Source organism: Heloderma suspectum, chromosome 3, assembly GCF_057233095.1.
Source record: "Heloderma suspectum isolate Gila_16-S chromosome 3, 16-S_ref, whole genome shotgun sequence".
NCBI lineage: Eukaryota > Metazoa > Chordata > Lepidosauria > Squamata > Helodermatidae > Heloderma > Heloderma suspectum.
The window spans coordinates 320,147,155-320,162,737 of record NC_139460.1 but is presented as its reverse complement, the minus strand read 5'-3'; the positions used below and the strand labels follow the sequence as shown (position 1 = coordinate 320,162,737).

Genomic DNA, 15,583 nt, shown 5'->3' with positions numbered 1-15,583 from the left:
TCCGTCCTAACCCTCTGTGAGGCTATCTCTTGACCTCATTTTTCTTTTCTCTTGAAGGTAAATGTTGAAGACACTGTCGAAATGTTACCCAAGTCCCGGCGAGCGCTCACCATCCAAGAGATCGCAGCCCTCGCCCGGTCCTCCCTGCACGGTAAGGGGCAGGGAATATGGCTTGATGTGAGCGTCCCCATTTTAGAATAATGGAATGTAGTTAAGCCTAAGTGAAGTAGGTAACGAACAAGATGTGGAAACCATTTTGATTCTGCTAACAGATGCTAAACCTTTAGGGACACAAACAACTGGGAATGTCTCCTGTGAAAGCCACACTGAAATGAATGGGGATGCACAAGAACCCATGTGCTTGCGCATCTCCCATTCATTTCAGTGAGGCCTGCACATGAGACCTTCCAAGTGGGGTGTGCCCTTAAAAAACATAGCGTCGGTTAAGAGATGCAAAATGATTTCCATATATCTTTCACTAGCTACTTCATTCAGGGTCAGTCCCATTCTGTTACTCTAAAATGGAGATTCAAAAGCGCTTGTGTGCATGCGTATCCCACGTTTATTTCAGTGATGAGAGAATCTCCCAGTGAATTGTGCCCTTAGTTCAGGGGTGGGCAATGTCCAGGGGTTGGGGGGGTGCATTGCCCCCCAGACTCCACCATGGGCTGCTGCCTTACCTCCTCCTGCCACTGCACCATGCATTTGCCGCCAAAGTACAGCAGCATGGCAACAGCAAAAAAAACCCCAGTAATTTTTCTTGAAAACAAGGTGTGCAAGGAGCACATGACTTGTTTGGGCGCAAAATGGCATGCCTGGGATCCTTTGGGGAGCACGATTCTGCTTCAGAACAAGGTGTACGCTCCCCACGTGCCTTGTTTTTAACAAAAATTGCCAGTTCTTTGTTGCTGGGGCAGCAGCAGCAACTTCAGTGTGGGGCTGTGGGAGCTGCAAAACAGGTCAGGAGGTGCCCTAGTTGGTCCTCAGCGGAGGGAAAAATAGAGACTATGTAACAGCCGGCACAACTGATCCCCTCCTGGGTGTGTAGAGCTCTCCATGTGCACAGCATTGCACACATGCTGGGGTTCGCCATAGACCTCTCCTCGCCACCCACTGGGTGCTACAGCGCAGGGCACATGGCAGTACATTCAGCTGTCTCTGATAAGGTGAGGCCTTCAGCAACGTGTGCCCTTTCTGGGAACAGCCTGTCCGCCAAGGTTGGAGAGGAACGGACAGCTGGATACCTGTAAGTGAAGCACAGGAGGACCTCTTCTTATTCATCATGGCTGGGCAGCAAAGAGCTAGGCAAGCTGGCAGTTCAGTAGGAGATCATAGAAGTCTGAGCCAGGCCGTAGTCAGCGCTCATATAAGGCCAGTTGGAATCCTATAGGCTTCTGATCTGAAAGCTGAATGGACACATTCTGTCCATCTGCAGTGGAGGTGCTGTAGTGCCACAAAGCCCAGGCCAGCTGTTCCAAGAGAAAGAGTACGTGGGCTGCACAGCCCTACTCTGTGATTCAAGGCCCACAGCACCCAGCAGAGAGGCAGCATGCTTGTCAGAGACAGTGACCAAGGGAGAGGAGAGCTCAGCGGAATGTCTACAGGAATCTGCTCTGTGCACACAGAGCCGATCAAGCAAGGCACAACCATTTTTTTATGAATTTGCTGTAGTTTCAGAGGTTTATGCCAATTATTTTTCTGTTGTATTTATTTATTACATTTATATCCTGCCTTTTCTTCTAGCAGCTGAAGGCAGCATACATGGTTGTCCATCTCTCAGACACACACACCCTTTTTTTTTTTTATCCTCACAACAACCCTGGGAGCTACATTTAGACTAAGTCTTAAGTAAAACGAACAGCAGTCAGATTGATTGCAGCAGCAAATAAACACTCATAAATGCCCAGGTAAACAGATCAGTCTTAGCCAGGTGCCGAAATGTCAATCAAGTTGGCCCCAGGCATATCTCTTGAGCTGGGTGCCATCAGCGTACTGCTGTCACTTCTTCCCAAATCCCCTGCTGACCTCTCCCAGCAGCTTGATATTTATGTTAAAGAGCATGGGGGACAGAATGGAGCCCTGCAGACACCATAGCACAATTGTCAGCAGAAGTAACGCAGCACCACTTTCTGGAAACAATCCTGCATGGAACCACTGGATCATCCTGCCCCCACTCCCCAGCCCACCATGTAAGCCACCTTGGGGTCCTTGCAAGAGGAGAAAAGGTGGGATATAAGTGCAATAATAAATAAATCCAGCAAGATTCCATTGTCAAGAGTATCAAAAGCCACTGAGCAGACCTATGGAACTTTCTGCATGTGTACCGCTTACAAAAGAAAAGGCCTTTACGATTTCCCAATCAAATAAGGGCACCCAAATGATTAGTTTCTGAATGTTATGGGACCTGCCTGTTACAAATGTTGCTGAGAGTTTCAACTTTGCATATCTCGATTCCCTTTATCGGTAGCAGTGTCAGTCAACCAAGGGCAAGTTGCTTGACAAACTGCCAGTGGATTGTCAATGAACGAATTCTCATGTTACATTATCCTTGCGATCATTACAGTTCTAACCTGAAAACCTAAATTGCGAAACTGCTCTGATCAATCATTGCGATTGCTGCCTCTTAAATGTGCCCAGATAATTATCCACCTACAGCAAGTTAAGCCAGGGCATTGATACACCAACCATTTATTTATTAAATTTATTTATTAAATTTATTAATCGCCCATCTGACTGGTCACCCAGTCTGTCTGGTCTGTCTATGGTCTAACCATGGTCTGTCTATCACCTATTACATGATAGCTCCAAGTCTCTGGCTGTGCCAGTGCATGGTACCCCAGAGGAAACAGAAGTGGGCATCAATATTGATGATATTATAATTACAAAATGTACAGTGATGGAAGTAGATAAAGAGTTTGATGCAAGAATGCAGCTGGCAGTATAAAGTTAACATGGGAGCAGCCAAATGTAGATCCTGTCTTCCCTTTTTGGATGTGGGAATTAAGGATCTGTAATGGGCAGTTAGAAACGAGGCAGTATAGGAAATCTATGAAAAGGGACATACTGTTGAATGGCACCCTGGGCTGGTGAAAAGACAGGTGGTAAAGAATAGGATTCAGAAAGCTGTTGGGGTATCCACGAGTAATTATTGTGAGAAATACAAACACAAGGCAGTAAAATTGGTGAGGTTAATGATGTTAGGTTACCAGTTCCAGTGGTAAGGAGTGTGAGGTATATTGAAGGTCTGCCTGTTTTGAAACTTCCATTTGCGACCGATAGATTCGGTCAGAAATCATTGTAAAATCGAGGCTAATGTTTTACTGTCCCGGTACACTGAAACAACATCTTGTGAAGTCCCGTTTGTATAATAACAAATGCTGGAGCTGGGAATGTCCGATTTGTGTTGAAGGTAAGGGGGAGTGCACAAGTAAGGGTACCATCTATAAAATTGAAGGTTTAGAATGTAACTCCTTTTACATTGGTGAAATTGGAAGACCTCTCCTGAAAAGATGCCCGTGGTTGATATTCAGCATAATGAAGCAAGGGCTAGACTGTGGTCTCTTTATATGAAGGGGAGACCTGCCTGTAGGCCAACCTCAGCTAAGATCTCTGCGCTGGTAATTGAACAGAAACTCCAAAGGACTAAGATTAAGGAAGAGTTGTTTATGGATATATTGAAACTTGATATCAATGTGAAGGATGAAATGAAACTAGCCATGATGTTTATTAACGCAGCTTGTTGTTGTTGTTCAGTCATTCAGTCCGACTCTTCGTGACCCCATGGACCATAGCACGCCAGGCCTTCCTGTCCTGCGTTCTCTCCCGGAGCATGCTCAAGTCCATATTCATTGCATCAGTGATGCTATCTAGCCATCTCATCCTCTGCCGTCCCCTTCTCCTTTTGCCTTCAGTCATTCCCAGCATCAGGGTCTTTTCCAGAGAAAAGTTGTTTAATATAGGTGCTGATTCTTAATAATTCCCCTCTGAGGCTTGTTTCTGGTCTGTTTCTGATTGGGTTTGGCTCAGGGCATCTCTACACCAGCCTAAAATCCTGCATTTAAAACGGGGCTTTCTGCTTCTGTTTTAAATGCAGGATCACAACAACTCCCTTTTTCATGTGCTTCCTTTTCCCCCACCCCCTTTCCCCCTCCTTCTCCCCGTACTTGAGTCTTCCATTATCTATCATTGATCTCGCTCCTCTTCTTGCTGCTTTTACTCTTTTCAGGGAGGAAACTGAAGCAGAACACAATAGGGTAATTTGATAGCTCATTATCTGCAATCTATTTAAAAACAGAACAAAGGGCATTTAGTGCAGGAGACGCCCTGGAGGGTCACGGTGTCATGTAAAGAGCCCGTAAACTTCCGTGATCACAGGATAAAAGCTCCATGTGAAGGAACCCTCAGTTTATAAGTGGTAGCACATTCTCATTTGTGACTGAAGCTGGCATTTTATGCCTAAATGTTTCACATTTTAAAATCTGTGTGTTTATAATTTTTTTCTGTTTGTTTATACATTTTTTGCTGGTTGTTTATTGTGGTTTGGAATGACATGTCCTGCACATCGCATCACCTACATATTGCTTTACATGATAGCTGTCACTTGAACCAAGTGTGCGACATTCTAAATGGTAAACACTTTCTGGGCATGCAAAGGCTATAAATTCCAAAGTGCATTTCAAAGGCAGATTTTCAGGGTTTCTTACATTAGGGATGGGTTGTACTCAAGTTTCTAACTGAATTTTGCAACTTTGAGGTTTGATGTCCACATGCAAAATGAGAGATTCCTGCAGTGGCAGACTGGACTGTACCATTTCAGACTGCTGGTGGGTGATCATCTTTTTTTAAACATTCCCATGTATAAAATATTGCATGCAAGTAAAAGAACTGCTACAACAGGGAGAAAGCTGGGTTTGAATCCAATGACATTCACCGACACCCTGAAGTGGTACAGTCCAATGTACCACCTCAGGCCTGTACCACATGTGTAGACCAGGCCTGATGATGATGATTTTATTATTCTGACACCTCAGTTGTGACCCACTGAGATCAGGAAGGGTTCCCCCAAATAACTCACATCTTAGGGGGTGGGGGTGGGTTAAAATATTATATTTATACCCTGCTTTTCCATAGGTACACTAACAAAACTAACATTGCACAAAGCATTTGCACCACAGCTGTGCACAATTAGAATAAACATAAAACAGCCAGTGTAGTACAGTGGTTAGAGTGTTGGACTGGGAGTCAGAGATCCGGGTTCTAGTCCCCAATTGGCCATGACACGCACAGGGTGACTTTGGGCCAGTCACTGACTCTCAGCCTAATCTACCTCACAGGGTTTTTGTGAAGATAATATGGAGAGGAGGAGAACCACGTAAAGCCGCCTTGGGTTCCTTGCAAGAGGAAAAAAGGCGGGATATAAATGTAAGCATCACCATCATTGTATGGAAACAAAGTTTGGTGGGAAATTGGAGAGAATTGGGAGAGACTCATTCCTCTGCTGTTGTCCTGTGCTGATCTTCCCCAACTGGGTGCTCTGCAGTTGTGTTGTACTACAACTCCCATAATCCTCAGCCAGCATGGCCATTGGGGAAGGTTGTCCTATGGTGTCAGCGTTAGTAAAGATTAGGGAGGTGCGGAGGGGAGTAGGACTTGTCTATTATTACTATTTATGATGCTTTTTTTCTCACACTTCCTCTAAGGAGTTGGGGAGGCATACATATCTCCTCCCCCAGTTTATGTTCACAACAGCCCTGTGAGGTAGATTAGACTGAGAGGTAGTGACTGGCTCAAGTTCACCCAGTAAATGTCATGTCTTGAGTGGAGATTTGAACCCGAGTTTCCCCAGTCTAGCCACTGCACCATATATAGCCATCGTGACTCGCAGCAGTTGATAGGCTTTCTAATCTGGGAGGGTGGGGGATACGAACACACAAGCACAACCTCTTTAAACTCTCGCAAGCGAGGGCATCTTGTAACTGGATTTGCTTCCTGCTAGCAGTTGGTGTCCGCCCCTGTGTCCTCTGGGGTGTTGTGCACTGGCATAGCCAGAAGCAGGAGCAGAGCCAGCTGAAGACATTTTGCCGTCTGGCGTGGCTGCTGTGCTGCGGAATCCACAGGAAACGCCTTGGACTTGCTGGCAATTGTAGCCAAGGCTGCTGAGCAGCAAACCTCAAGGATCACGTGTGACAGCAACACAGCAAACTGTCTGGGAAGCACGCCCCTTTTCCTTCATGTCCCTTAACACCACAGGAAGTGCAAAGGTTATGAGCCCCCCCCCCCCCCGGTATGGGCCTTGTGGTGCTTTTGTGGAGTGGGGAATGGTGGAGTCCGAAACAGTCAGGCTACTCGTGACTGGGCTCTTATTACGAGCGTGTCTTTTCAGCGGGTCTCCCTCTTACCAGGGGTCTCTTTCGCCCTGGGGCCTGGTTACGCAGGGAGCATAGGCATGTAGGAAGCTACCTTATACTGAGCCACACCATTCATCCATCTAGCCCAGTTCTGCCGACGTTGACTGACAGTGGCTCTCCAGGGTTTCAGGTGGGAATCCTTCCTAGACCTGCCCGGAGATAAGAACGTAAGAACAGCCCTGCTGGATCAGACCAAGGGTCCATCTAGTCCAGAATTCTGTTCACCAGATGCCCACGGGAAGCCCACAAGCAGGACACAAGTGCAAGAGCACCCTCCCACCCATGTTCCCCAGCCATGTTCCCCAGCTGGAGGCAACAGATACCTGTCAGGACCAGGAGTCACGAGATTCCGGGGATCGAACCTGGAACCTTCTGCATGCAAAGCAGGTGCTCTGCCACTGAGCTTCAGCCCCTCCCTCAAGGGTCAGTGGCTCTGGAAGGTGGCTGGATTGCTATTTGTGGGATGGAGAGCCTCACCGTAAAGCGTTCATCTCGTCAAGGACTTGGGGCATCCCGTCCACTTCCCCGGCTAACCCCCTTTTCCTCTGTTGCAGGCATTTCGCAGGTGGTGAAGGATCATGTGACCAAGCCCACTGCCATGGCCCAAGGCAGGGTCGCCCACCTCATTGAGTGGAAGGGATGGTGCAAGCCCGTGGATTCCCCAGTGGCTCTGGAAAGCACATTCAACTCCTATTCAGACCTCAGCGAAGGAGAGCAGGAGGCCAGGTTTGCTGCAGGTGGGACCTGCATGGGAGGGGAAAGACGTTGTGCTGTCTGGTGTGGGGGTTTTATTCTGTACAAACCCAGAAATAAGGTCTCTTAAGAACATAAGAGCCCTACTGGATCAAACCAAAGAACAGCATTCTGTTTGTGCAGTAACCAGCCAGCTGCCTCTGGGAAACCCACAAGCAGGACATGAGTGTAATAGCACCCTCCCACCTGTGTTCCCCAGCAACTGGTGTGCCTAGGCATACTGTCTCTGATGCTGAGGTAGCATAGAGGACAGTCGATAGCCTTTCTAATCTGAGGGAGTGGAGGAACAAACCAACGACACTTGCACACAATTCCTTTAAACTTTTGCAAGCAAAGACATCTCATAACTGGATGCTTGGTAGTGTTGCACTGGAGCCAGGACGTGCAGGGTCAAAGCACCAGGACTTTTTGGTTAGCAGGGGTGATGACATAATCTGCCCCCTGCGCCCCCTCAGTCTTCCTTGTTCCTTCTGAGTTTAGCTACAATCCTCGGAGTAGCTTTTGGGCCATGTGAGAGAGAATGGGTTTTCTCAGCAGCCCTGTATTATTGTGCTCTATCCCTGTTGCAATACAAAATATTTTGGGGTGGTTTGGTCTTGAATGGGCAATTCAGACCAACTAGCTTTACTCGTGACAAAAACGGCTAAAACTGGTGTGTTAACATGGCTGCCTGCATTTTGGATGCTCCTTGGAGGCCTGGCTGTGGGGACTGTGCTGATGAGTGCTTGCACTTAAAATTTTACCATTTCACCACCAGTGGAGGCTGGTGGCTCCGATGTCAGCAGGGTGGTGAATCCACTGCGGGTTTCAGTTAGAACCAGTCAGAGCTCTAAAGGAGCTATCCAAGGTGTGGATAGCTCCTTTACCATCACTGTAGCAGAATAGGCTCAGGGAACCACAGGTCTCCAAAGAAGAATTGCAGAATGGGGGGTGGGGGTGGGTGGAGGATGTGATTTGGAGTGGGGAAGCATTGGGTGAAGGACAGGGGCTTAGCCCTTCCCCTTCCAGCTTCTTTTCCCATACACCTCCTGCCTTACGTGGGGTTCCCAAATGCATGTTTGCCACAGCCTGGGAAAACATGGCTGGGGGAGTTAAACACTTTGCCCAACACTTTTCTTCTCCCACTTATACCTGCTCCCTCTGCTTTTTAGATGTTTCACAGAGACCTGAATTTCCACCTTGTCCTCTTCTGGAGGTGCCAGACAGCACACAAAATGGCCATTTAACAGGTGGGGTGGGTGGAACTTTGGGAGGGGCTTGTGGGCGAGATGAGGTAACAAAGGGAAGGGCCTTCTCAGTGGTGGCTCCCCGTTTGTTGAATAATCTCCCTGATGAGGCCCGCCTGGTGCCAACATTGTCATCTTTTCAGTGCCAGGTTAAAACTGCCCTCTTCTCTCAGTCATTTGGCAGTGTATAATGAGTCTCTTGATTGTCTCTGGCTTATTGTTTTTGTTTTAGGTGTGTGTGTGTGTGTGTGTGTGTGTGTGTAATTCTATGTTATTATGTGAAGGGTTTTATATTTTATATAATGTATTTTAATGGTTTGTGAACCATTAAATTCACAAATTGTGAATTTAGTGGTTCACAAACCATTAAATGTTTGTGAACCACCCAGAGAGCTTTGGTTATGGGGCGGTATAGAAATATAATAAATGAAATGAATGAAATGAAAGAGAAATGAATTTCTGGGCTGGCTTTTGGGTTCTGGGGTAAAGATGGGATGGACAAGAGTTTCAGAGCTGTCTGATTTAATTGGATTTTGTGTGGATATTTTATCAATATTTCCCACCCAAGTACCCACCCAGTACCTCAACTGATGAAAGCTGGATTCCTTGCCACACTGATGTGGCAGTAAGGTTGTCATGGGCCTGATCCTTCAAGCACACGCTCTGGCATTCTGACACAGGTCAATTGAATACCATGGGATTTGCTTTTGCGTAAATGTGCATAGGATCAGTCTGTGTAAGTCACACGGAATCAGAATCTGTGCCTGTGATGGAGCATTCACATCTTCTCGGTGCTGCAGGGACAGCTGAATCCAGGCTCATGCAAATTAGGCCAGATAGAAGATTAGTGATCAGCTCTGTGACCTGAAGGTCAAGTGAATGCCTCAGTCCTGACACAACCCAGGCAGCCGTCTGAAGTGTGGACTCAATGAGCGCGAGCACTCTCGCCCACCCTGCTGCATGCTATCCCTCAACTCATGTGCCGGAGTTTCTCACAGCTATGTGCATACAGACCCACGTGTCTGCTTGTGTTCAGACAACTCATTTCTCATGGTGTAAAGGATCCCTTGCTCAGCTCCTGCCGTCTTCATCCCCAGTCTAACTGAAACGTCAGTACGTATACATACCCACATTAGATCTCATTTCTCCCCTGTTACACTGGCCTCTCCTGTCTTTCCCCTCCCTCTGTCTTTCCCCTGCCCCATTCTCATACTGTAATCTCCTTGTGGCAGAGAACTGCTTTTTAAAAAATTGTTTTGCTTAAGCTGATGCTGTAAAGCCCCATGCACATGGGCATCCAGTGTGTCACTAAGAATAAAAATGGGAGACCTGCAACAAAATGTCGCAGAGTAGAATATTCTGGTTCAAGGTTCCAGCCAGCTGTGCCCTCTTAACAGATACTTTATTCCATTCCCACTCCTCCCTGGTTTCCCCCCCCCCCCACCAAATAGTCAGCCCGCATTCCATTGCCACTGAGCGTGCTTGGTCCTCATTGGGTTATTTTGGGTTTTTCCCCCTCCAGAAGTCATTGTGTACTTCTGCAAACCGTACGGTTCCCCCAAGCCTATAAGGAGTCACACTCGGAGAATTGAGTTTGCTGTTAGTATATAGGGTTATGACGAACAGGCAGCCACTGGAGTACAGAAGAAAGGGGAGCTTCATAAGCAGAGCACAAGCCCAGGGTAAGCCTCCACACGGTGGGGCGGTCATGTGATTTCTTCAGCAGCAGCTCTGAAGCTTGATTTCTATGTTGTGGGCCGACATTTTACCACGCCTCACTTGGACAAGTCCTAGAAACCACATCCATGGGCAAAGTCAAAATGTCAGCTTGCTTCAGGGAAAAAAATCTGGCATCAGACACAGCTGCTAACTCTGCACCAAAACCCCACCCACGTCCGCTGAGTTTGCTCGCCCACTTTTCAGAGCATTTGAATTGGCCCGAAGCATTGGGAGAAAGCTGTTTCGCAGTGGGCGCATCCTCTTGCATGGACAGCTGGCCTTGAAAAACGGGTTGGTGATGCTGCAGGTTGGAGAGGCTCGGGTGTTGGACAAGCTGCCTTTGCTGCTGCTGGTTTGACCATCACTGCTCCATCCCTTCCCTCACCTCCCTGCCGCCTCCCATGCTAGCAGGAGAGGCTGTCTCTGCCCTTGTAGGAACTCAGCCTAACATAAGGCCAGCAGCTGAGTCACCAACTGATTCGGGAACCAGGGAAACAGAGCCTGGGAGGGAATCATTAACTCCCTCGTCCCCTGCCCTTCCCCACTGGACCTGGGAGGAGAGGTTGGTCCAGAGCCCTCTGTGCTTCCAGGGCCCAGCAAAGCTGGGGCTTGATCTGGAACAGGGAAGCAATTGTCCTCCTTCCTGTGAAGTCCCCTGCTTTAGAAACAAAAGGGGCTGTCATATGGCATGATTGTCACCCAAGCACCCAGCCTGCCTTAAGGGCTGAACTGTTTGCTGCCTGACAACTGTGGGGAGAGACAGATGTGGGGCAGGATAAACAGTGACAGACAAGACTGCTGCCAGAGCAACTCAGATCCACAGCTGTGCCTTTGAGAGCGTTCCTCTCAGCAGAGGGGGACTGACCACACAGCATCCAGAGGGTAATTCGTCTCCCCGCTTTTGGAAGTCCCTCGGTACAGGCATTGTCATCCTTTATTCCAGGGTAGTTCTTCCCACTGGCCATTAAAGAAATGACCATGGCAGGCACCTCAGTTAACCTCAGTGCCACTCATTGAACTCTAATGCACTGTGAAACCAGAGAAAGGCTACAGGGATGATGTGTTAAGTTTTGTTACATAGCAGTGAAGGAAGTACAGAATGGTTGCTGAAGAGTCAAGGAAACATCTTCAAAGGTCAAACAGTTTTAGCAAATTTCAGTAAGAAGGCAATAGGTCAGGAATAGCTCATAGGAAACGCTTCCACTCACATACCATTTTTCCTGCGTCGTGTCATGCCAAGGTCATTCATGTCCAGCCTGGGTCATGGTGGCATCACATATGGCCATGAGAAGCAATGCCAGCTCAGGTGTCCATGCTTTCAAGTTGCACTGCATCGGCTGCTGTTTGGAGAGGCCTGGTGAAACAAACTGGTGTGCTCAACACTAGTGGGACTCTGGGATCTGCCATGCTTTATTCCCTGCAACGAGCGCTGGGTGTCCCTCTGCTCTGCCTTTGTCATTCCTGCTCAGCTGGTCATTTGGGCAAATGAAGGGCCGATCCCCGGGTTACCCTCTTAGTTAGAGAACGGTGGCTTTTGCGTTCGCCTGCCTTTCATTTTGGAGGAACGATGAAAGGGAGCCAATTTCCTTTGGCTAGCGGCCACTATAAGCAACAGGTATGGAGAGATTTACAGGAGCAGAAAGGGCTGCCCATTCTTCGCCAGGCCCTGTACTGGTGCTGTCTAGATGTGCCGCTGGTGCTGGCTGGGAATGATGGGAGTTGCAGTCCAACACATCTGGAGAGCACCACGTTGGGGAAAGACTGGTCTAGGGCGATGAACAGATGCAGCAGAGGGCAGGGTTCCTGTGCTGACCCCCATAATGGTTTTTGTTTTCGCCCTTGTTTGCCTTCTCACCCCTGCATGATAAGCTGCACCAGCTGCAATGGCTGCTTCTCTGCCCTGCCCTCCACTTCTTCTTTCTCCTCCTCCATTGGCCACTCAGCTTCTGTTCCTATCTGCCATGAATTGCTGGTTGCCTTCAGGGCCATTTAGCCAGCCACGGCTTTGGCTGTGATTCAACCTGAGCTCTGCAGGCAAATTCTGGGCTAATTGTAATGGCTGAAGCCTGAAGTTGGGAGTGACCCCTTCTCTTCCCCGCCCCCCCAGGAGGTGACGCACACAGGCAGCTGCAGCCCCAAATTAGCCACATGCAGCCCCAGTTTAACCACAGGCTCGGCTGCTTACTGACAAGTGAAATTAACAAAATATGCAGCTCCATCCAATTGTGCACTCCTGACTCTTGGCTGCTGCACATGGTGCTTACCGGGGGGGGGGGGGGGGAGAAGTGCCAGAGCCCAGTCCCAAGTCCATATGGACTGACTGCAGGGTCAGAGCTGGTCTGCATATGGTCAGAGCTGGTCGGCTTTCCAGGTACCAGTGGCGATGGGGGAACTGGCTAAAGGATGAAAAGGGAAGTGCAGGTTCTCAGACCAGATAAGAGGTTCTGAAAACTACCCTAAAGTCTAAACTGGAGTTGCCCCCTTAATTTACCTTAGCAGCAACCAAACAGCACTGATGAATTAATCAGACAAAGCTATGTGAGCAAAAGCTTTCCCTGCTTAATTTTGTCCTGTCAGGCTGCTGTTACAAAGCACAGGAGCAGAGCTAGAAAAAAAGGTGGCAATGTTACTTTAAATGGGAATTGATATTTATGCTGCCCTAGGCAGTGGCTAGCTGGGCTTTGGCCTTTAGGGTAATTATACACAAGTCTCTCTTCTTGTGTATAATTGCAGAAGGGGAGCAGTGACATTTCAAACTAGGACTTGAAGGAGATGGAAAAGTTTCTTCTTTGATCGTGCCGGCTGGGGATTATGGGAGTTGTGGTCCAACACAACTGCAGGTTGGGGAAAACTGGCCAAGGACATTAACAGGGAAATCTCAGGGTTGCTTTTCCATACTTTGTACCTGTAAAGTGTTTAATGTGCACCTACAACTGAGTAATGGGCGAATTTGACACACACTTGTTTGCAAATGTGTGTATTATGTGGGTACAGTTGCCAGGGGGTTGAGCTCTTGTACATGTACAGTTAGTGGCAAACATGGGTGATGCTATGTAATGTGCTGAGGGCCCTGAGGAGTGCTGAACTGACCTGGACCAAGGAAGAGTGAGAAGGTTTCTCCTTCCCACTCTCTTTTAATTTTCAAATTAGGGTCACCCAATTAAATCAGCTGGGAGTAGATTCAAGGCATCCAAAAGGAAGTACTTTGGACTCAAGTTGGACTCGATGGTCTTAGAGGCCCCTTCCAACCCTACTATTCTATGATACTTCTCACGGAAGGCATCAGTTAAATTTTAGCACTCATTACCACTCGCTTGGATGCCTTTAATAGGGATTGGGCAAATTCACAAGGGAGGGGAGGTCTACCAAGGCCTGTTAGCTGTGATTCTAGTGGAGGCTGGTGGCTCCGATGTCAGTGGAGCAGTGAATCCACTCTGGGTTTCTGTCAGAACCAGTCAGAACTCTAAACCTATAGCTACTTTAGAGCTCTGACTGGTTCTGATGGAAACCTGGAGTGGATGCACCGCCCCACTGACATCAGAGCCACCAGCCTCCACTGCATGATGGAACCTCCATGTTAGAGGCAGTCTGCCTTTGAAGAACAGGTGTTGAGGTTAAACAGTGCTGGGGCTGTTGCCTTCATGCCCTGCTTGTGGTAGGAAAATAATACTGGGCTAGGAGGAGCTTGGTCTGATCCAGTGAGGCAGTTCTTAGGTTCCTGTGGGAGCAGACTTCAGGATGGGCATCCTTGGAATGAGATGTCCCTCCCATTTGAAGTGTGCAAGGCCTGACAGATCCATGCACACTGTCCATCCATACCTCCTCTAGACCAACCTCTCTGCCCCTACCATTTATTTTTTGCAAATAGTTCAGACATATCATCACCCACTCCCCTTCCCACCAAGTCTAGGGAGACCTTAGCCTAAATAAATATATCTCCCATTTGCCATAAACCATGCAAATTAGGTTGTGTCATGCTAATTTTCCTAATGTGCACAATTTATCCTGATAATAGAATTTAGGCAATTGGATTTTTTCAGTGGCCCGGCTGTTGTCACATCTCAACTTCGCCTTGGGCAAGAGGCAGTTCTTAATTTGCATATATATTTCAGAGCAATGAACATGTGAAAATCAACAGTGGAATTTTGGGCGAGTGGGGGCTGGTTTCCTCTGGGAGAGTTGGCAACCTGCCTAAATTAATAAGTTAGCCTAATAATTTCTATTCTGGGGTTCTCTTAGGTGTGGGGCTGCCAGACTGCAACCTGGAGGTCCCATCTTTCTCTTTAAATCAGGGGCAGGGAACCTTTTTTGGTCTGGAGGCCTCACCCCCAAAGCCCCTGACATCATCAACTCCCACTCCACTGTTTTTGCTTTCTCAGTGCAGAGACAGCTCCATGCCTCTGTCTGCACCTAGAAATGTAACTTAGGCAGGGATGATGTCAAGAGAGCAGGCAGGACCTGGGAGATGGACAGGGCTGGGAGAGGTTCTTCCATGGTCTGGACTGGGAACCTCTGCAGACCAAATTCAGCCCATGTGCTGGACGTTCCCTGCTGATGCCTTAATTGCTCAGGGGGGAAGAGGGAGAATATGTAGCTGTCTTTTGTCCCATTGCCCCCAAAGTCCCTTCACCCACCCTCCTCCCCTGTGAGATAGAATCAGCTACATGGGAAGTGGATTAGCCAATGTGAGGGGTGGCGGAACAGTACCGTAGCTCCTGTCTCACTGGTTACTTGAAGATATTTAAAGGGACAGATAGAAGCTCCAGGATACAATCAGGTGACCCTGAGAATTGCCAGGGTACAGCCTGGGAAATGTGCATGTACCGTTACATTCTGCAATGCAAGAGGAAACAGAGGCAATTTCAGCGTCCCTGCCTGGACTTGTCATTCCAGCCCCCTTCCTCCACCTGGCATAATACACCGGGAGCCCAGGACATTACAGCAGGCGGAGAAAGGATGGATAGCAGGGTCAAGGAAGGAATTTAAGATGATGCAACTGCTTGTTCCCCTTGCATCACAGAATTTAAAGGTGTATTTATCAGCATTCTGTTTTTTAAAATGACAATTTTTAATATGGAGTTTTATTCTTTTAGCTTCTTACCTGTTTCTCTTTTAATGTTCTCTGCTCCGGAATCTGTCTAGATGTGGAGCGGTGTGTAAATGTGGTAAATAAATAAATATGCACATTTTCTGGGTTGTAAACTGGCAACTCTAATGGGTGGATGTGGGAGGTGTAAGTCTTTAGGTTTCCCCTGCCACCATATGGACTAGAAGCATCTTTTGCATCTGAAGTGCATTTGTACATTCTTCAGACTCTAAAAACTATGCTAAGATTTTGTGTTCTTATCCAGTGGATGAGAGAGATCAACTTCCTGTGTAAGCCCAGAGCAAGTCTGGACCAGGTGTATATGACTTGGGACTAGGTTTGTAATTGGCCTGGCCTATTCCTGTGGCTTTAACACGGGAGTGACCAGCATT

At 47.9% G+C, this 15,583-nt stretch overlaps 1 protein-coding gene across 1 annotated transcript in view; it reads left to right on the top strand.

The window, feature by feature from the left end:
* Positions 1-15,583, top strand: part of FAM131A (family with sequence similarity 131 member A) — a 79,300-nt gene that overhangs the window by 57,598 nt on the left and 6,119 nt on the right. The window contains exons 3-4 of the mRNA XM_084842086.1: positions 58-151; positions 6,962-7,144. Coding sequence (XP_084698212.1) covers positions 58-151; positions 6,962-7,144 — 277 coding nt within the window. The remainder of the gene's footprint in view (positions 1-57; positions 152-6,961; positions 7,145-15,583) is intronic.